Genomic DNA, 23057 nt, shown 5'->3' with positions numbered 1-23057 from the left:
CCTAATGCCGATGGTTCCCTTTGTTTTTTTTTAAAGCCAAAAATAAATCATGTTTTTTATTGTCTGCTCTACTAGTACTATTATGCTTTTGGGGGAAGGGAGGGAAAAAAGATAAAAATTGTGGATTAGTAACCTTTTGGTTTTGCCTGAAAATAACACCAGATTCTCTATTTCAAGTTCACTTGGTATCTAGCTTGTGATCAGTGTTAATGGTAATCATAGATAATAGAGGGTTAGCTAGGTCAAAAAAGACTCGGATGGGGTGTTAACTGAGCCAGGTAGGGTGAGTCTGGAAAAACATCAAGGAAGGTAGATGGATTGCATTTTACAAAGGAAGGCAGAATAGTCTAAGTCCCTTGGTTCTCCCAAGAAGCCCACTAAAGATTGTTAGACTGTTATAATCAAAATGTTAGGAAATCTTCCTTCTACTTAACGGAAATCTGTTTCTCTGTTACCAGTCTTAATTTTATATATCACTATGGGCATAAATTATAACAAATAATCACCCTCTAGATACAGGTGAAATGAAACCTCTTTAACTATTTACAAAGGGTGGGGAAACTTGACACTCTGTAAAGGCAGGAGAGAAGAAGGAATACTTTTGTGCCCTAAGGAGCTTTTCAAACAAAAGCAAGGAAGGCGCTCTCTCTTCTGTCTCTGTCTCTCTCCTCTTTCTCTCATTCTCTCTCTCTCTTCTCTTTCTTTCATTCTCTCTCTCTGTCTCTCTGTTTCTCTCTCTCTCACTGTCTCTCTCTCTCTGATAAAACTCTTACAATGAAGAAATAGCATCTTTTAGTTTTCCTAGTGACTTGCTAATGGTCACACTGCTAATAAATATCTCATGTACAAGTCTTCCTGACTCCAAGTGCTGTGTTATGTTTGCATCAGAACTCAATGCAAAATCTTTCTGCGGAAGGATCAATATAGGAACCATGGCACTTACTTTAAACCTTGGGGCCTGGTATAGTTTGACTTACCTTTAAAAACTCCATTTCTGTTTCTTTTTCGGAAGCCCCTATGTAGGTACTGTGTAGCTTAGGTAACTCTTCTTTCACATAGGATAAGTCCAATCTCTCTGTCACTCTAGCTGGCAAGTAATGCTCCAGTCTAAAGTAAGACATACCATGAACCTAGGAGGGAAAGGGGGGGGGGGGGGAGAGGGGGAGAGAGAGAGAGGGAGAGAGAAATAAGAGAGAGAGAAAGGGAGGGGAAGAGAGAGAGGGAGGGAGGGAGACAGAGAGAGAGAGAAAGAGAGAGAGAGAGAAATAGACACACAGAGAGAAACATGTTGTAAACCACCAAAACACACCAGAAGTAGTTTCCTTAAACTTCAACCAACACTACGTCAACTCCAAAAAGCCATGATCAGACTTCAATGAGAAATTCTTTTTTTTTACTTTGTTTTGTAAATAGTATTTTGTTTTTTCCAATTACATGTAAAGATGGTTATCGACATTTATTTTTTCCACTTAATAGTATTTTATTTTTTCCAATTACATGTAAAGATAGTTATCAACATTCATTTTTATAAGATTTTGAGTTCCAATTTTTTCTCCCTCCTTTCCATTCCCCTTCCCCAATATAGCAAGCAATCTGATGTGGATAGCATTTTCCATCATGAGTTTATTGGAGTTGTCTTGGATCATTGTATTGCTGAGAAGAGCTAGTCTATCATATTAGCCCATCACATCAATATTGCTGTTACTGTGTACAGTGTTCAGTGAGAAATTCTTGAAAGCTATACAGTTATTGATTAGGATAAGGGCAGTAACTGTAACAGTTACATAACACAGTTAATACATAAGTTATTCCATACAGTTATACACATATATAAGTTATTACATACACAGTTATTACATAACAGACCTCTGCTAGTATATGAAAGAAGGAAATCCTACCTCTGGTTGGTAATCTCCATACTCGGCTTGAAGGGCCAAAGAGGCTAGCAGTAAGGAAGTTTCATCATCACAGTGCATCCTCTCCTCCAAGATATCTTTACGCAGCTGGAGATAATATTGGTGACAGGTCAAAGTATGTCTGAGAAAAGACAGAAATTTTATGTTTAGCCATTTGTTCTTGAATCCTCGGGTGACTTTATCATCCTACGACTTGGTGGAACATTTTATACAACAAAATGAAATCTCTCCCATTGGTTATTATAAAGGTAATACTTTGGGGATTTGATCTAATTTGAGCTATTCAAGAGAAATAATTATTAGAAAGTTATAAAATGGATATTGAAATATGTTCCACATGATTGCATATATATAACCTATATCAAATTGTTTACTGTTGTAGGGAGGGGAAGAGAAGAGGGAGAAAATTTGGAGTTGAAAATTTTTTTTTAAAAATTAATGTTTGGGGGTAGCTAGGTGGCACAGTGAATAGAGCACTGGCCCTGGAGTCAAGAGGACCTGAGTTCAAATCTGGCCTCAGACACTTAACACTTACTAGCCGTGAGACCTTGGGCAAGTCACTTAACCCCAATTGCCCTGCCTTCTAAAAAGCAAAAAAAAAAATATTTGAAAGTTATAGAGTTGAAAGGATAAGGAGGCTTAAAAAACAGAACCATGTACTCACTGTATTAGACTGACATCATCTATGAAAAATTTAATTCGTAGGAACAAAGTAAAATCGACAGTTGTTTTGTTTTTTTTCTTTGGTTCTTCCTTCCATCCCTCTGGGGCCACTTTAGTTAGTTTCAGATCAGGATCAACAAAGAAATACTCATTATCTAAAAAGGATAAGAAAACATTCAGATCAAATATTGGTACTTGATAATATCTTAGGAGGGCACAGTCCCCTTATAAAATTTTTTCTTCTTTTTATTTTTAACAAGGAAGTTAATGTGAAGCTTCATTGCTGGCTGAAACTAGACCAGCAATTTACTTATTCATGTCATCACTGATAATTTGGTATCCCATAGGAACAAGTATTATAATTAAACATATCCAAAATAAAACTGATTTCCTTTTGCTTTGATCCCCCAAATCACTCATCCTTAAAAGTTGACTATTTCTGTTTAGGGAACTACAATTCTCCCAGGTCCCAGTGTTTCCCACCTCAGGAACATATCTAGTTCTTCACTCTCCCTTGCTCCCTATATTTAATCAACTGCTATGTCTTATAGAGTCTACCCTTGCCACAAGTCACCCCTTCATAGCCTATCACAGTTCCCCCTAACTCAAGTCCTCATCATCTCTCCACTAGACTAGGGTAATAGCCTTCTATTTGGTCTTTCTAAATCTAATTTCTTCCTTCTCCAATCCATCCTTCACAAAACTGCTAAACAAATTAACCTAAGGCACAAGTCTGCCCTTAGTGGCTACTTTTTCTTCTTAGAGTAAGTACAAACACAAGGGCCTAGCATTTAAAACTCTGCACCATCTGGATACCCATCCAGACTTAACTCATCTAAGCCTTTGTTCATCCCATGATCTTGTCAAATTAGCCTGCTGAGCATTCCATCTCTTGTCTCAAAGTCTTTCTACAGGCAGTCCTCCAGAACCTTAATTGAACTCACTATGCTCAGTCTCTTGGGTTCCTTAGCTTTCATCAAGCTTCAGCTCAGTTCTAATGACCCTTCACACCCCTCCCGATGCCCCCGAGTCAGCCCAACTGTTAAAAGCTTTCTCCCTCTTCGAATAAACTCGTATTTACTTGGCTGTGAATAAGCTGTTTTTCTTCTAGTCGGCTCTAGACTCCTAGAGGGAAGGAACAAATTCATTTTCATCTCTGTACCTCCAACACTTCTAGTCCAGTGCCTGGCACAAAGCTGGTGATTAAGAAATGCTTGTTGCATTATTTAGCAAACTCCTAAGGAGAATTTGGGCTGATTCCAATACTATTTTGTTTAAATACATAGATTGCCAATATTTAAGGAATTAGAAATCAATAGATTAAAATTGTACTCAACATAACCCAATATTTCTTCAGCTCATTACCACATGGAAGTCTGGTTCTTTAAAATTATAACAAATTTATTCTGAAGGCAATAAAGAACAAATAAAGTGAGCAATGTGATCCATGAACTAGAACAGCCTTGATAATTGTAGGCCTGTGGCATGCACAGCTCACTTTTCTCCCTCCTACAAAAATCAGTGTTATTATTACTGACCCTGTTTTGCTTGTATGTATTTCCAACTGACTTTCCTTTATTGCTTCAATGAATTTTGTAAAAAGCAACTTGTGAACCCTAAAATACTAGGTACATGTGAGTGAATATGGAGGCGTCCCAATGTGGGAACTCCCTTCTCCGATACAGATCATCAATTCCTTTGTGACTGAGAGTTTAAGTAAGAGGTCCTTGGTACATAATTAGTGATAGAAACAGGATGTGAACCAGGTCTTCCTGGCTAATCTATCCTCTATCATTGAAGCCAATTCATATAGAAATATTCTCTGGTCTTGGGACAGTTGAATATATTACTAAGACTATAGGCAAGCTCAACGATTTGCCATTTTTGAGGAAATGTAGGCATAATCTTAATTTCTGCTCTTACCTGGGTAAGAACTCATTTTTTGGTTTTAGAATTTAATCTCATTTAATCAGTAAACATTTAATGTGCCAGGTTTTGTGCTAAACCAAGAAGATGAAAAGGCAAAAGATAGTCCTCTGTCTTCAAGGAACTCACAGTCTAATGGGGGGAAGAACTAGAAATAAGAGGCATTGTAGAAGGGAAGATTTTAGGTGGGTCTTGAAGGAAGCCAGAGAAGCCACGAGGTGGCGACCAGGAAGCAGAGTGTTCTAGGAATGTGGGACAGTCAGAGAAAATGCCAAGACCTGAGAGATGGAGCATCCTGTTTGAGGAAAAGCAAGTCCAGTGTCACTGGGTCAAAGAGTGGAAGCCATAAGAAGGCTGGTAAGGTCAGTGGGGAGGAATTAAGTTTATGAAGGGCTCTGAATGTCAACCAGAGGATTTTGTATTTGATCCTGGAAGTAAAAGGAGACACTGGAGTTTACTGGGCAGCTAGATGGTGAGGTGGATAGAGGGCCAGGCCAGGCATAGATGCAGGATGACTCATTTTTCTGAGTTCACATCTGGCGTCAGATAAGACCAGCTGGGTGAGTCTATGAACAATGTCTACCTCAGTTTCCTTATCTGTCAAATGGCAAACCACCATAGTATCTTTGCCAAGAAAACCCCAATTGGGGTCACAAAGATTTGGACATGATTGAAAAACAACTGAATAACAGCAGGAGTTTATCGACAGCAGGGGTGTGATATGGTCTTTTGATATATACTTTATGAAAATCACTTTGGCAGCTGAATGGAGGATGGATTGGAGTGGGGAGAGACTTTTGGCAAAGAGAACAACCAACAGACTACTGCAATTGTTATGAGGTGGTTAGGGTTGTGACAGTTGAGAGTTGAGGAGAGAAGGGAAAATTAGGAAGGTGTTGCAAACGTGCAATCAGCAGGTCTTGGCAACAGACTGGATATGAGGATAAGGGTGAGAGTGAAGAACTGAGGATAACGTTGTGACCCTGGACAACTGGGAGGCGGCGATTCCCTCAACAATAACAGTGAAGTCTGGAGGGGAGGGAAAACAGTAAGCTCAGTTTTTGACGTGTTGAATTTAAGATGTCTAGAGAACATCCATTTCAAGATGTCTAGCAGGCAGCTAGAGATGGGTTAGCAGATCGATTGTGGATTAAGTAGACTGAGAACCATCAGCATAGAGATGATAATTAAATCCATGGGAACTGGGGAGATCACCAATAAAAGCAGTATATATGGGATAGAATCCTGTGGGATTGCCAGGATTAGTGGGCATGACCTAGACAAAGATCCATCAAAGGAGACTAAAAAAGACCAGTGAGACAGGCAGGAGAGCCGAGAGAGTAGGGTCTCAAACCCTAGACAGAAGGGAACATTGAGAAGAAAAGTGTGATCAACAGTGACCAAGGCTACAGAAAGATCAAGAAGGCTGGGGATCGAAAAAAAGGCCAGGGGATTCAGTAAATAAGAGATCATTTGTAACTTTGGATATGGCAGTTTGTGTTGAATGGAACTTATTTTTTTTAATAGCTGAAAGTCTTTTCTTGGAAGATGACTATGAAAACTCATTTTAAGTAAAGTTGTCCTTGTTTGTTTAATGAACAAGGGAACAAGGGTCAGGCATGGCAGCAGTTATAGGCACCCCGGACTGCTAAGGCATCCCAATGTGGACAATGTGAAAATGTTATTTCCTTCACTGCTCACAGAACTTGAAAAATTTCTTTGTACCTTTAAGGCTAGCTAAGGCAAACAAGTGATGTTCCACTAAGCCAATGTGGGCCACGACCATGTCAAATACATCTTTACAGAGGGTTTTGACATCACAGGTCAACTCCAACCGCTGTCCACTCAGAAGCATGATGTTTATTTTTCTCCGGGTATCTTCATTCTTTCCTTTCTTGGTCTGCAGTTAGAAGAATATAGAATTGTTAAAGAAAAAAATAGCAGAGCTTTGGCTATATAGTCATGTGGTTTTGGAACTTATTTTCTTAGAATAATGCAAATTGTACTTTTTTATTACTTACAAGGATAGATCTTGGCAGATCCAAAGATATAAATGGTTCAACTGTCATCTTTACAAATTCAGGTCCAAAGAAATTCTGTAAATCATATAAATCAAGTCATGTCAACAAGTATTTATTCAGCAGGGAGTAATATAGCAAGAAATGAGGCTTTTGCAAAAGGCACAGAAATAATATACATAATTCATCCTCAAGCATATCACTTGTGATGTGGAGCTCATTTTCTCCCAACATGTACACTGTCACATTTCTGATAATGGTTCCTGGCACAAGTAACAAAATTTACTTAAAAAACACTTTTAATATCAAATTCAAATTTGATAAAGATTTATTATGGTCTATAGATGATATTGGTAGTCCTTAAATCTTTCCTTGCATTCTACATGCTAATTTTTAAGTTGCAAATTTAAAAAAAAGGAATTTAAGGAATAAATAATAACTAATTTCTGGATTTTGCTCACAAAATAACCCCATGAAAGTTCTGGCAAATTTCTGCCATTTGGCAAAAATGAAAACTCTTGAAGATTTTAAAAGATATGTTATCAGCCTTTTAATATGGTGAATGTTAAAAGAATCTAATTCACTTGGAATATATTTACAAATGAAGTTTCATTCTTTTTTTTTTAATTTTAAATTTTATTTTTAGTTCCAAATTTTCTCCCTCCCTCTGTTTCATTCTTTAGAAGAGGAAAGATTTATGTCTAATCTAGTACTTTATTAAGAAGTATACTAAAAATAAATTTAAGAACTTTCACAGTTAGGAGATGAAAACTTCACTTTAAGGTGAATTTCAATAAGCTATGTTATAAAAGAGTGGAAAACAATGTATATAAAGGTTACAACAATGTAAATATGCAAATAAAAATTCCATTAAATAGAATACTATGCAATTATAATTGTAACAAAGGCTAGTCTCAAATAATAAGTGAGAAAATACATTTTCCTCTTTTTTTTTTAAAATGGGGATGGGGGATCTTGGTGTTGACAGATGCATAGATGGTGAGACTTGGTTGATGTGTTTGGCTAGTTTTCCTGAATTAAATTTTTATTTTTTCCTTTTTATTCTTTGTTCAAAGGATGGTGCTCCAGGAAGGAGTTCTTTCTATATATTTTGAACTAAGGGTGATGTAAAAACAAAAAGGTTTTAATTAAAAAATAATTAAACTGACTCTGATTTAAAGTCTGTGAAGTATTTTATCTCATTTTCTGCATACAATAATCCTATGAGGTACGTGTGTCTGGTCCATTTAAACAGTATTGTATTTTCTTTGGGGTCAAGAGGGATTATTACACCTTCACAACATTCACTTTCCATTATAGTTATTCTTTCCATTTCGACTGCTATAGTCATGAGAAAGTAAAATTTCTTTAAATGTATCACAACTTATTGAGCCATTCCCCAACTGATGAATATTTATTTTGATCCTAGTTTGGGTCTTCCACAAAAAGTGATGCTATAAATATTTTGGCAAATATAAGGTCTTTCTTTTTGTCACTGACCTTTTGGAGGCAGATCAGTTCAAAACAATGTGGTGGCCACTCTGGCACTCCTCCTCCTCCTCCCACCTGAATTTGAACTCCCATGGGGTCCTAGGCTCTGACAGAAGAGCTTTTGCTTATCTTGCCCAGAAGCGGGCCACCAAACCACTTCCCAGAGAGCTATGGACCATTCAAACATGGGCCATACAGACATGTGAACACCTGACTAATTTATTTGCTTGTATCTACATCCCCAGAGTGCCTAATATATCATAAACAACTAATAAATGATTTTTAAAAAGTTCATTCATTTATTTACTCTTATCCCTAATGCTGGGATGTCTCGGGCAAAGGGTATGGACGCTTTAGCTAACTTCTTATATAATTTTAAACTGTTTTACAAATTTATAATGTAATATTTTCAAGGCTTGGGGGGAAAAGGTCACTGTATAATTTAGTCAAAAGGAGAGTGGATACAGCTACAAACCTGAATGGAGACCAGTAAAAGAAACCTGGGTGTGTTGATGGACAAAAGAGTGAGATTGGGAATTTAATTACAGTTACTGCTCAAAATAATCCTATTGCAAAGGGTACGCCTTCAAGAGAAGTGCTGTGAAATGATCTAAAATCATGAGTGGACCTAACTAGGACACTTGCTTAGCATAAGCAAAGATATCTTCCTCGACATTATTTATCCCCAGAATTTTGATATTATTATTCCTACGTGAAATAATGCTCTGCTTTATGTTATTTTCAAAAGATGATCTAGAAAAACACTATTGTTCCCTAGCTAGCAAGTTCAACTTTTTCAGAAACATTTAAAGTATGTTATAATCATAAAATAATCCAGTCAATTTTTATTAACCAATGGAGACTACAAACACAGAAGCAGATATCATTTTGATGTTGGTAGGTAATTCTCCACATTTAGATTATCAAAAAAAGTAAAGGGTAACCACGTGTAATGATTTACTTTTAGGGATCTTCAAGACAAGGCTGGAAATACCCAGTTATTGAGAATACTACAGGGGAGATCAATTTAAAGCATAGATCCAACTAGAGAGACTTGGAAATCTCTTACAATTCTGTGATTAAAAGTTTTTTTTTCTTTTTAGAGTATCATTCTTTTGTGAGATGATCAAACTATATCTTACTAGAGAATAGTAAACATTTTTGTCCTAATATGGGTAATATATTTAACTGTATTACCTGGGGTCTTTCTTTTTGGACTTAACAAACATATATTCAATTATTTTTTACTATGTGGGGGGAAGGAATATCTATTTTCAACAATGACTTTCTATTTCAATACTTTTAGGGCGGCCGTGGTTCAAAACTTTGAGAGTTGCTATGTTTGCCCCTAGAGCCAACTTAGGGACATGTTTCTCCATATCTGGCTTGGCTAGACTTTGGATAACAGATGTAAAATCTCATATTGGACCATGGTCTATTGGCATAGCTTTTGATAACTCTTTAATGCCAAGATAAGCCTTTAGAGTAGGACTTTAAGGAGGAAAAAGAAAGTATTAGCATCGTTCTCTTTGTCTTGAAAAAAGGAAGGCTTCACTGAGATAGCTGGGTTGTGGCAAACATGGAAGGAACGGGGCAAGAGGAAAGAGAGTAGAAACAATGAAAGAGGGGTTAGTGCTAAAATCTTCTACTATTTAAACCTATGTATTCCTTTAATATCCAAAGCCAATACAGAGGTGTAGGCAAAGAAGGGCTAGATCCAAGGAAAGACTGATTTTAGTTGGGAGCCAGGATGAGAAAAGAAATAGGTCTGGATTTGAAATGAAAACAAGGAGCAGCATAGACAGGCCAACTATAGACTGAGAGAAGGGTTAATATTATTTACCCCTCCCCATTTCACCCCCCTGGAGGATCAAGGATTATTAGAATTTTATCATTTTTCTTTCTTCTGTGCTATCTGCTATACAACCCATTCAATGTTATGGTCTGGGAATTAAGCATGACATAAAGCTCTTACTTCATATTTTAAGTTTATTAGTAAACTAATATCACGTCTTTTGAAAAACAGAAAGAATAAATGAGGATGGCTTCCCAATGAATAAATAAAACTGAACAGAGGTCAAAGGCAACAGGGTTAAGGAAAAACAAATCTGCACCAAAATGAAAAAATGAAGAAAAAAATTTTAATTATTATTTATGGAACGGTTATTAGAAGAAATTTTATATGCAAAATATTTTCATAATATTCCCATTTTTTTTCTCTTAATGTTATTTCATTCAAAAAGCAGGAGTAGAATAAAAGTACTTAGTTTCATTCTTCCTAAAAATCCTTTGGCTTGATTTGCTCATTAAAAATATACAGAAATAAATGCTTTCTTCTTTGTACGCTATCAGATGGTGTGTGTCAAAAGCTCATTTACTTCGCAGAAAGTCATTCATATGTCATATGACTGCATGTCTAAAATGATATACTTAGAAGGAAAAATATATAATATCCACCGAAAAATATAACAAGTTCTACATAAGTCATATTTAAAAACAGTTGTGGTTTGTGAAAAGACCAACATGATAAATTATCTGGTCAAAGAATGTTTTTGTCTTTCAGTAGACTGGGAAACATACAAGTTTTTAATAAGATTGTTAAGATATATCCCTTGAGAGGCAATATGGCATATCTGGAGTCAGACATGGTAGGACTTGGAATCTGGAAGATTTGCATTCTCGTTATATGTCTGATTCTCTCACCAGCCACAGATGACGAGCGTATAAACTCTCAGTATCCCAGACAACCAGGGGCCAGGGAAGGAAAAGGCAGACAGAAAGGCCCAAATTTATTAATAATCATTTTGGATATGTTTAGTTGTAGAAGAGAAAAAGAGAGAGGTGTAGGTCTCCCACGGACTGCTTCGGACATGATGTAAATGGTGCAAAGATGAAAATATCTTGACCACTGTCCTTAAAATGATTTAAGTTTTCCAAGAAAGATGAATATACCACAAATCAATGATTCCTATGAATATATTTTTTTTTAACAGCCACAGTTCTGTATACCATTTAGCCTGACTGTATCAGCCTCAACTTTAGTTAACATGGTGGGGAGGATTAGTAAGATAGTTAACTGTCTTATGAAAGGTGCTCTTCGAAAGAATGACTAAAAAAGATACACACACATGCATATACATATGGACATATGTATACATATATTATATATAAATACACACAGATCGAATATAGCAGTGAAAACACATTGGATTTTGTCATACACTGTTTACTACAGACATTTGGAGGCGAAAGGAGTTCAGCTTTTATGTAACTCCTACAATGTGTCAGGCTTTTACAAATGTTTTACAAATACCATCCCATATGATCCTCACAACAACCTTGCAAAGTAGGTGTTAGCACTTTAACTACCACATTTAAAATGCCGCCCATTTAAAAATGCTGTTTACTGACTTTAAAATGATTGTACCTTAGGTCAGTTATGACTGAAAGTACCTTAAGATACCTTTGAAAAAAGAAACACTTCCTCCACACAAGGTCCACTCTCTTGGTTCCAGTCAAGTGTCCCCAGCTCCTATACCACGCTGCACAGGCTTTGTGTATTAATAGTCTAAGGATTAGTCTGGCTCAGTTTGGAAAGTATAGCAAAAGAGGGTTGCTGGTGAGATAAACAATTTTTCTTGAGCACGGTGATTCATGAACTCAAAATGACCCTCCATTCCTATAGCAATACAATGGGAAAAGGCCAGAGGACATTAAGGATCATATAGTTCATAGTCTATAAAAACTGATGCTAATTCTTGGTACATTAATCTATGATCTTTGTTCATAAAGCAATGAACTGATGGCAAATAAGTAGAAATGAATAGGGTGTTGACCAACTGGGGAATATCTGAACAAATTATAGTATGTGAATATAATTCTATTGTGTCTTAATGATCAAAGGGACAGTTTCAGAGAAACCTGAGAAGATTTACATACACTGATGCAGAGGGAAATGAGCAGAAGCAGAAGAGTTAATACAATAACAACAACATTGTAAATACAAACAACTCAGAAAAACTTAGGAAGTTGGATCAATGCAATATCCAATTCTAGGGGAGCTATGTGACCCTAAGAAAGTCGCTTCCCTTCACTGGGTTTTAGTTCCTTTTCTATAAGCAGCTACCCACCTCCTGACTCTGATATAAAACATATACAACGAAACAGATGTTTTTTGGAGATGGTCAATGCAGGAATATCTTTTGCTTGATTACTCATATTTGTTGTAATGGTTTTGCTTTTCTTTATTCTTAAAAAGAGAGAAAATAGATTTTTGCTAATTAAAAAAGAAAATGAATAATGAGCTGATGTACTAGTGGAAGAAATGAATCACATACTGACACAAAGAAAGGTTCAGCTAAATATGGACTGCTCACAGGCTTTCCATGGAAAGACAAATAAAGGATTTGGCAATATTGGCTTCATGTGATAGTCTTGCTGTTATTTTGCCTTAGTGTGGTCATAAGAAATGTAAGCAAACAAACCACCATGAAAATAATTGCAGCTTGTGTCCCATCCACTAGAGCAGATTAAGTACTAAAGAATTTCTGAGCAATTCAAAAGGTCTTCCAAGCTAAGTAAACATATTTTGAGACAAAGTAGCTTAAGTATAAAAAGTAACCTATGGTAAGATGGTGAAAACTATTGGAAAATATGGTTTGGGATCAAGCAATGGAAAACACCAAAGGCTCATAGACCACTTAGAAATGTTTTGCTTATACGTTATAAATATTTTCTTCAAGAAGAGTTTGTAGTTTCTGGATTTAATGGAAAGAAACATCATTAAAAACGAACTGCCATCTAAATGGAAAGGAAAGGACACAAAACTTGTTAAAACGTAGCCAATTTCAGAACCAGTTCTTTTTGTGTACTCAGATCAATTGGTTAGAAAAGAGTTTGTGTTAAAAAAATGTACAAGATGGCAGAGTAAGCAGTTAATCTCTGTAGCTTTCCCATATTCACTTCTAAACTACCAGAAAGGAGTGCACCAAAACAAATCCTGAAACAGCAGGACCAGCAAAAAGGTGGGCTGACACAATCTATTAGCCCTTAAGAAACTTGGAAGATCAACAAGAGAGGTTTATCTCACTCAGGTAAAAGGGGAACCCAGTCTAGCACAGGCAGTGGCCAAGCAAGCCCCACCTCAGCAAACTAGTGGGACATCCTGAACCCCAGTGCAGTGCAGTGCAGAAGGCAATGCTAACACCAGGACAGCCAGGGGAACGGGCAAACTCCAGTCCCCAGAATCATTTCGTGCTTCAGCATAGCCCTGGGCAAAGAGGTAGATGTCAACCTGATGGGTGCCTAAACCATAGGCAGTCTCCAGCTCTGGGCCCCCACCACGTGGTTCACTGTAATTCCGGGTAAATAGGAAGTCGCCAGGGGCTTCCACGTGCTTCAGAGTAACCCCAGAAAACACAGAGAGATACCACCAGTCTCAGCACATACCAGACACCAGCACTGGGACACTGGCTGACCATCAGGGAAGCTGCCAGACCCCTATAGCCTCCAGCAGCACCAACCACCCCCTACACCACCCTCTCAGTGAAGCATGAAACACAAGGGACAACAGTGATGCACCAGGTAAACAGCCAGGGCCTGCTGCCCCTGGTACAAGAAGCCTGAGACAGTGCCTCTTCCACCCCGGAAGCAGAGTTCAAATTTAAAAGCACCAAAAAAGGCCAAAAGAGATGAGCAGAAAACAATAAAAAATAGAATCTGACCATAGAAAGTTATTATGGTGACAGGGAAGACCAAGACACAAACTCAGAAGAGGACAACAATGTCAAAACACTTATGGACAAAACCCCAAAGAAAAATGGGAAGTGGTCTCAAACCCAGAAAGAACTCATGGAAGAACTCAAAAGGAACTTAAAAATCACATAAAAGAAGGAGAAGAAAAATTGGGAAAAGAAATGAGAGCAATGTAAGAGAATTATGAAAAAAAGAGTCAATAGCTTGGAAAAAGAAAACAACCACTTGAAAAGTAGAATTAGCCAAATGGAAAAGGAGATACAAAAATCCACTGAAGAAAACAACTCCTTAAAAAGTCCAACTGGTCAAATGGAAAAGGAAGTACAAAAGCTGAGGAAAACAACTCCTTAAAAGTTAGAATTGGGCAAGTAGAAGCTAATGACTCTGAGACATCAAGAATCAATCAAACAAATTCAAAAGGGCTGGAACTGGAGTCAAGAAGACCTGAATTCTCAACCCTAGTCTCAAATACTTCCTAGCTGTGTGACTCTGGGCAGGTCACTTAACTGCTGTCTGCCTCAGTTTCCTAAACTGTAAAATGGGGTTCATATTAGCACTTACCTCAGAGGATTGTCGTGAGGATAAAATGAGATAATTATAAAGCACTTAGCATAGAGTAGGTACTTAATACTCATTCCCTTCTTTTTCCACCTATCTAGCCTAGTAATAGATCCAACTTATCACAAGAGAAACAAATACAAGACAGGAATACAAAGTTTCCAGCCTTGTGACTTGATCTATTTTCACCAGCAACAATAGTTAAATCTCCATATTCATCTCAATTGAATTCAATACAGTCATTAGAAAGTTGTAATAGAATTGAAACAATTTCAAGGGTACTTGGGGATGGGTTTTCAAGATATTAAAATTCCAGAATCCTACAAGAGATCATATATGACTGTATTCTACATGTGGAGATTAAGAACACAACAATTACTACCACAAGAGGTAAAACGAACAATTAAGACATAGGGAAGTGGAAGGATGAATGTTGGGAATGAGACTGCAGCTTATTGCCAATGATAGCTTGCACTTTAGAAGTAGTGGGAAAAACAAACAAACATGTATGCCTGGGTGGGTCAGTGACCTAGCTAAGATGCTACAGCTTTACCCTTGAAAGACTAAGAGTACTGGGAGGTTTCTCATGTTAGAAGTAAAAAGCACTCAGGGAGGGGCAGCCAGGTGGCTCAGCGAGTAAGAGCACCGGCTCCAGTGTTGGGATGACCTGAGGATCAAATCCAGGCTCCGACACTTAGCACCCACCCAGAAATAACTGACTGTGTAACCTTGAGCAACTTACTTAACCCATTAAAAAAAAAAAGCACTCAGAGGCACTTAGAATTTAAATATTTTGATACTTTAAAAGAATGTAACTTAGAGTCTACATTTCAGTAGTAATCAGTAGGACCAGAGCTCTCCTTTTGTGGAACTAAAATGGAATTTTCCCTTGGCCAAACAATAGCTTGCGATTACTTATTGCTCTAAAACGGCCCTATTTTACCTGGCCATCAGCTTTAGGAATAAGCAATTCCATAATTGGAAGCAATTTACCCTCAGTTTTCTTTGTGTCATAGCCGTTTCTAACGCCATTTCTCTCAGGGGATCTCTGGTGACATCAAGCATGGAGGCTTTAATGGTATCTCCTGGAAAAAGGCTTAACCGAGACTGTCTAAGAGCCATTCTAGTCTGGAGCTGCATCAATTCTTCTTCCTGACGTTTCAGCATGATCTCTTGACTAATCAGGTTGCCTTCAAATGATTTTTCATATTGTCTGCTGCTTTGAAGAGAAAGGAAAGTGTTTTTAAATAAAATCATTAAGATAAATCCAGAAAAGCACTATCACATTATAGACTAATGAAATTTTAAAATAGCTTCAAATTCACTGCCACCCTCCCAAATGCTGACATCCACACTGCCAGTTATAAATAAACAAATATATTGCTAAAATGAGGGGCTAGAAGAAAGTCAATTGAGCTGAACTAAAAGAAGCAGGGTTGCAATCATTATTTCAGATAAGGCTATAGTAAATATGGATACAATAAAGAAAAAAGCAGGGAAATTACATTAAGCATAAGCTTAAAAGCATCACATATAACAAATCAATATCAATACTTAATGTATAGGTAGCATCATACATAAATATTTAAAGAAAATGATAATCAAGTTAAAAGGAGAAATAGATAGTAAAACTATAATAGTGGAAGACCTTAATGTATTCCTTTCAGATCCAGATAAATCTAGGCAAAAGATAAACAAGAAAGAAGTTATGGACTTAAGCAGAACTTGAAAAAAATTACAGCTGACAGATTTTTGGCTATTTATGAAGGGGAATAAAAAGGAGCTATACAAAGCACCTTTAAACATTGACCACGTATTGGTATAGAAAGACATCTCCCCAAAAGATAGAAAAGTAAAAATGTTAAAGACACTATTTAATGAGTATAATACAATATAAATTGTATCGAACAAAAGGTCCTTAATAGATTAAATAACGTAACTCTAAACAAACTATGTTTCAAAGAACAAATTATGAAAACACAAAGTTTATTCAAAGAAAATTACAATAGTGAGCCAGCATACTCAACACTTTTAAGATTTGGCTAAAGTACTTGTTAGGGGAAATTTTTAATCTCCAAACACTTTTATTAATAAGAGAGAGAGGAGCGGCCAGGTAGCACAGAGAGTAACAGCACTGGCTCCAGTGTTGGGGTGACCTGGGGGATCAAACTCGGGCTCAGATACTTAGCACCACACCCAGAAATAACTGGCTGTGTAACCTTGAGCAAGTTACTTAACCCCAATTGCTTTAAAAAAAAATAAGAGAAAATAAATCAATAAATTGGATTCACAATTAAAAAAAAAGCTAACAAAAATTCCTAATTAAAACAGAAATCCTAAAAATTGAAGAGATTAATGAAATTGAAAGAAAATTGACCATTAAATGGATAAATAAAAGTAGGAGGGGTTTTTTGGAGGGAGGGGGCAGGAGACAAATAAAATGAATAAACAGCTAGCTAATGAGTTTTTAAGAGAAAGAAAGAGGAAATTATTCATATCAAAAATGAAAAAGAACTCAAATTACTAGAAATTATTTTGCCTAATTCTGTGGGGGGAAAATCCTGATAATTTATTGAGAATGGATAAATGTTTACATAAATATTAAAAAACCCTAAGAAATAGACTACTTAAATAAACCAATATCAGAAAAATAAAATGAATACACCATATATGAATTCCTAAAAGGGGAAAGGGGGGAACTCCAGGATTAGAGGTATTTGCAAGTGAATTATATTGAACACTCAAATAACAATTCCTTCAAAGCATAAACTATTTGCAAAAAAAAAAAAAAGGGCACTTTTCCAATCTCTTTCTACAATACAGATATGGTCTTGATATTTAAATTAAGAGGAGACAAAAAAGAGAAAGAAAACTACTAGCATCTCTAATAAATATTGATGTAAAATTTTAAATAAAATATGAACAAGTGACCCAAAACAGCATATAACTTGGTTGGGTTTATATCAGTAACAGAAGATTGATTCAATATGAGATTATAAATGTAACAAATCATGTTAATGACATAAATAATAAAAACCATATGATTATTTCAATAAATGCTGAAAAGACTTTTGATAAAATTCAACATCTGCTTCTATTTTAAAATGCAGAAAATATAGTAATAAATGGAGTTTTCCTTAATAGAATAAATGATATCTATCTGAATATAGGGGCAAACGTAGATAGTAAAGTCTCTAATTTTCTCCATTCGTGTGTGTGTGCATGCATGTGTTCTTCAGAATACAGTCCATTCTAATCTGCACAGAATAGTCTTGTGCTGTTTGAATTTCTTTTCCCTTCTATTTTATGGTCTTTTTCTTGGATGCTTATAGAATTTTTCTTTTCTTATAGAAGCTTATGTCTGTGATTTTGAGTTGGTTGCATAAGTTTTTTTTAGGGGGGGGAGGGTTCGGGATGTATTCTAAGGAGTTTTTTGATCGACATGTTGTATACTGAGTTCAGAAGATCTGGATGTATTCTAAGGATTCTTTTGATTGGCATTGTGTTTGCTGAGATTAGGGAAAAGCAAGAATACCATTACCACCAACACTATTTAAAACAGTGCTAGGAATGCTACCTGTAGCAATAAAAGAAGAAAGAGAAATTGTAGGAATAAGTATAGGCAAAGAGAAAAGAAAATTATTATTTTTTGGAGATGATTTGATGATTTCCCTCAAAAACCATAAAATTAAAAAAAAACCAATAAATTCAAAGTTGCAGGATATGAAATAGATCCAAATACATCATCAACATTCCTGTATCTTAGTAACAAAACAGCAGAGAGAACTACAAAGAAAAATTCCATTTAAAATAACTATAGAAACTACAAAATATTTGGGAGAATATCTACCAAGATGTACCAAGAACCATAAAGTATATGAATCTAAATAAAAAATACTTGGAAGAAATAAAAATTGATCCAAATAACTGGAGAAACTTTTTTTAAATCACAAAAATTTCTTCCAGTATCCTGCCCTCTTCCCTCCCCAAAAGTCATCCCTTATAACAAATAATATTTCTGTGTCATCTTATATAACCAACAATATTTTAATAGAAAAAAAAAGCAAAGAAAAAAATCAGGAAAACTCCATAGTAGTCAACAGACAATAAACATTTATTAAATGCCTACTACATATTGGTCACTGTGCTAAGCACTAGGGATAAAAATATTGAAAAGAAAGATGCTTAATGAGTTTAAAATATTATAGGAAAAGAGGATATATGCAAAAAAGTAAAAAAATGGAGGATGCAGGATGGGAGGAATGCAGGTTAGAAGCAAGATGGAAAAGTGAAAGAAGTCTAAAAGAATGACAGTGAGTGGGAAATGAGGATATATAACCAATAATTCAGAAAAAGTCTCAATATATACTATATCCATGAACCTCCCACCTCAGAAAAGGGGTGAAGTATGGGGGCTTTTCATCTCTATTTTTGGGGGGTATGGTTGTTCTGTGGTGGTTCTATGTCTTTGATTTTTGCTTCCTCAGTTACTATTTTTGTCATGTCTGGAAAAGATGTATTTACTATTTCTACCTTTCTACATTTATTTGCATTATCTCTGGGGATGGTCAGGTTTTTTTAATAGTTCCAAATGGTACTAAGAAGCACATGTATTATTTAGCAGTACCTCTTAGTAAATGCTGTAAGTCTTTTAGTTCCAGTTTCTCCAGCAATTTGTTTAATTCTATCCATTTTTTATTTTGTCTGTTAGATTTGTCCAAAACTGAGAAAGGGTCATTAAAGTCTCCTGTTATTATCCTGTTACTCTTTATTCCTCTTGTAATTTGGTTAATTTTTCCTTTATGAATTTGGATGCTAAGGCATTTGTAGTATGTAAGTTTAATATGAATTTTGGCTTATTGTCTATGGTTCCTTTCGGTATAACGTAGTTTCCTTGTTTATCTTTTATTATATGGTCAATTTTTCTTTTTTGCCTTGTCTAATAGCATGATTTCAATTCCTGTTTTTTGAGGTTCACCCAACAGATAATAAATTTTGTTCTAGTCTCTTGTTCTTGAGTATGTCTTTGCTTTTTAGGTGTGTTCCTCACAAGCAATATATTGTGAGGTTTTGTTTTCTTATCCAATCTCACTTTGTTTCATTTTATTGGGTTTTACTCATTTACATTTAAAGGTGAGTTAGGTTTATAATTTTCTCCATTTTCTCTAATTTTTTATGAATTAAGATTTTATTGTTGCTGTTCTTCTTTCTTTGGGAAAAAAAACCCAATGCTTTGTTTTCTCATTTATTTTGGGTTACTTACATTAAGGTAGTCCTATTCCCAGACTCTCATTTTCTCACCCTCAAGCCCTTTTTCACTAGCATCCTTTTCCTAGTTCTGTTTAACTTATTAATTCATTTTCCCCCTCTTATCTAGTTTTACTATTCTTACCCCCTTTTCATCTCAGCTGTCAAGTAAAGATCCCCATTTTCAACTTGTCAGTACTTTTTCATTTTCAGTATCCTTTCAAAAAAAAAGATTTCTCACTTGTTCTCTTCATTAATTCTCTGTCTATTCTATTTTCTATTATTCTATATATTTGTAAATTCATGTTCGTTATATTTATTTATTTCCTTAATCTCTGCATTCCTTATGGAATTTAAGCTTCTAAGGTAGTTTTAATTTCCTCTTTTAACTGATTTCTACATTATTACTTGGTAAATTTGTACCCTTTTCACCTTTTTTTTTTTCCTGTTGTGTCTTATTCTTAGGAATGTTCATTTCTGGAGGAGATAAGATAAACATACTGCCCCATGGAAGAAATTTTCCTGGGGCCTTGATTGCACAGTTCATTACTACCCTTTTTTCTCCATTCTGTTTTCCTCTTTTTACCATGAAACCTCTTCTCTGGGTCCATTTCTTTCCTCTTTTTAGGATGTCAGTTATCTTCTAGAATTCTGATTCCCTGTCTTTTGAATCAATATGTAGTTATGGTGCCATAATACTCTCTTCTAGGGTGGTGGTCTCTCTGAGCCAGGGGGTGGAGGGTAGCAAACTAAGATTACTGTTCAAATATAGCCCTCTGCCTGTTTTTGTATGGCTAGTCAGTTAAAAATGATTTTTACATTTTTATTTTGGCCCTTAGGCTGTATTTGTCAACCCCTGCCCTAAACAATAAATCCCTGTCAATTATACCCACCCTAAGGCTCCCAATCTCTTCCATTCACTCCATGTATCTGCATTTGTAATTAGTTTTTCTGTTTTCTTCCTTCGTTGAGATGTGCCATTATGGATTTAAGCTTTCCTTTTTTGCTATGTAAACCAAAAATTCTCCTTTCATTATTCTTATTTTTCTCTTGAACAATTTGGGAACATCTTCGTATTGTTCCATGCTTTCTTGAAAGTCCTTTGCCTTATCAGGTATTAATAGGTTTTTCTTTGTCTTGTAGTATTTATTGAGATTTCTGAATTTATTTGTCTATGAAGACACATTCCCTTCTGTTATTATTATCTTCCCTATTGGTTTATCTGCTTGTGCGCAAGATTTTAAATTGGGTCTTCTTCCTCCTGAGATCTTTGGTAAGTTCAGCCTTTTTTCACTCATATGGTGATTCCTTCCCCTTGGATGATGGATCCCTCAAGGACTGGTCCTCAAAGTTGTTTCAGTTTCCTCCCACATTGAGAAATTCACCTTTCACCATCCTCAGTCTCCATTATTTCAGGCTGCTTTTTTCAAGAGGGAGCTCCCACTCACACTTGGTGACCTGTCCATTAAAGTGTCCTGCTTCCTACAGATCCACCTCCTTTTCCCAGGACTACAGGAGAAGTGCACTCTGCTGCTCACTGCCTCAGAATGGTGAAGGAGGGGTGGGGTTAGAGAGCAGAGCCTGCAGCAGCAAGAGAATGGCTGAGCGGATCCCCTGGGTCCAATTGCATAGCCTGCCACGGCTGGTGAAGGAGAGAGTGCTGGGGGAGCTCGGAAGGAATGAAGATTCATCTGGTTGTTAGCTTGTTGGGGTTCTCGGTGCCTTCAGCCATGGAGAAAGCTAAAATTCCTTTCTCTTTTGTACATAATCTTATTTTGGAGAAATTTGAGAGGTTGTGAGGATGAGAAAAAATGTCTAGCTCTCTATCTTGTTGGTCTCATGATCTAAAAGTCTATACTTATATTTAAAAAAATGCAAATCCGTAAAATGGGACAGTAATAGTATCTACCTCATAAGATTGCTATGAAGATAAAATGAGAGTGCAGATTTATATGGATGGCTCTATTTGTCCAGATAACTATTGGGGCTGCCTCAACTTTACCAACTGGTTTTCTCAGGCGAGTATGGTCACCTGATAGGGAAGGTCCATAGGCAACCTGAGAATGTGGTCATAGAGATATAGGAGATAATAGAGAGGAGGCCACAATACAATTAGCTTATAAAAATGTTAACTCCTTCATTGCTGGCCCCTACCAAGAAACCAACAATAGAGAGAATTCATCGTTCTGGGCCAAGTATGCAGAAATGCTAACTTTAGCTGGTTAAAAAGGGATTAAAGGACAAACCCTCTGTGTGGGTATGTGTGGGAGGGAACCTTCAAACTGGTTCAACTGAATTTTTAAGAGCAAATCTTCAACAAATTCTCCAAATCTATGAAAACTATACAACTGACAAAAACTCTTGAGTTGAGTTAAGTTAAACCAAAGGTGTCAAGCACGAGGTCTGTGGGTCCACAATCAATCAGGAAACACTAATTGAGTGTATGATATATGCCAAGCACTGTGCTAAATTCTAGGGATACAAAACTAAACAAAAGATAGTCCCTCCCTTCGAGGAGCTTAAAAACACTCCCAAGTGTGGCCTGAACCAGCTTGCGTTGTAGTTGGGAAATATTCATAAAATAAATAAAAACACAAAAATAAATAAAAAAATAAAACATGGATAATATCTAATTTTAAAACTAAGTAAATATGCAGACTCCAAGGATCTTTATGCATGGATTAGCCTCCTCTATTTCTATCTAAGTTTGAGAACACTGCATTAGACTATATTTTCATTACCCATTATTCCCATGATTCACTAACTAGCTATGGATTCCAGTTTATTTTCTCCTGCACCTGCCCAGCTTCCTTGGTAGTAAAAGTCTGCCCATCTCCTGTCTCTACTATGGAAAAAGTCATTCCCAGCTAGGAAAGAATAAGCCTGAGGCTCCTTCACCATCAGATCTGGTTTTCAATAATCATTATCAGTCTTTTTCCTCATGCTCATACAATCCTAATTTTTGAGAGATTTAAATTATTGTGCAAAATCTCCAGGTTGGAAGTTACATTCCCTATCTGCAACCTTAAGCCAGTTAGCAATGTGCCTTATATATGTGCTATTTCTAGATCTATATATGGCTCCTCTGCCTTCAAGGCACAGACCTTAAAGATCAAAACCTACTTTACCTCCACCTTGAGTGGCCTAGTATTCAAAGACAATTTATCTTTATTTTCCTTAGTGAGGAGATTCAGCTTTTCTAGAGCCACAAAAAGAAACACAGAATACCTGGTTTTGCTGTTTTCCAAGTTAAAATCCTTAAACATCTAAAGAACTTACCACATATAGTCAGTTTTTTCCCCCAGCAAATTAGAGTCACAGTGTACACTGGGGGGGGGGGGTGATGGGATAAAGGAAGGTCTATATATGGTTAGTTATTTTGACGTGTAAAGACGCAAAACATGGTAATCTGTGTTTCTTGTTGTTGCTCTAGAAAAGCTGAAAAGAAGAAATAACAGAGGAAGAGAGGGAAGGGGAGAAGGGA

General features: G+C 36.2%; 1 protein-coding gene across 14 annotated transcripts in view; it reads right to left on the bottom strand.

The window, feature by feature from the left end:
• PTPN13 (protein tyrosine phosphatase non-receptor type 13) overlaps positions 1-23057 on the bottom strand; it is a 204622-nt gene that overhangs the window by 80163 nt on the left and 101402 nt on the right. For 10 of the 14 annotated variants that reach the window (XM_069093304.1, XM_069093313.1, XM_069093268.1 and 7 more), the window contains 6 exons: positions 15320-15545; positions 6527-6601; positions 6231-6405; positions 2581-2734; positions 1899-2037; positions 978-1130 (listed from right to left, as the gene is read on the bottom strand). In XM_069093304.1, the coding sequence (XP_068949405.1) occupies positions 978-1130; positions 1899-2037; positions 2581-2734; positions 6231-6405; positions 6527-6601; positions 15320-15545 (922 nt within the window). The remainder of the gene's footprint in view (positions 1-977; positions 1131-1898; positions 2038-2580; positions 2735-6230; positions 6406-6526; positions 6602-15319; positions 15546-23057) is intronic. The other 4 variants (XM_069093277.1, XM_069093280.1, XM_069093289.1 and 1 more) reach the window with 1 other exon arrangement.

The sequence above is a fragment of the Petaurus breviceps genome, unplaced genomic scaffold (genome assembly GCF_028583685.1).
Source record: "Petaurus breviceps papuanus isolate PSGF00001 unplaced genomic scaffold, PetGlider_PUasm1.0 126, whole genome shotgun sequence".
NCBI lineage: Eukaryota > Metazoa > Chordata > Mammalia > Diprotodontia > Petauridae > Petaurus > Petaurus breviceps.
The sequence above is the reverse complement of the archived record's forward strand: the minus strand, read 5'-3'. Positions and strand labels throughout refer to the sequence as shown.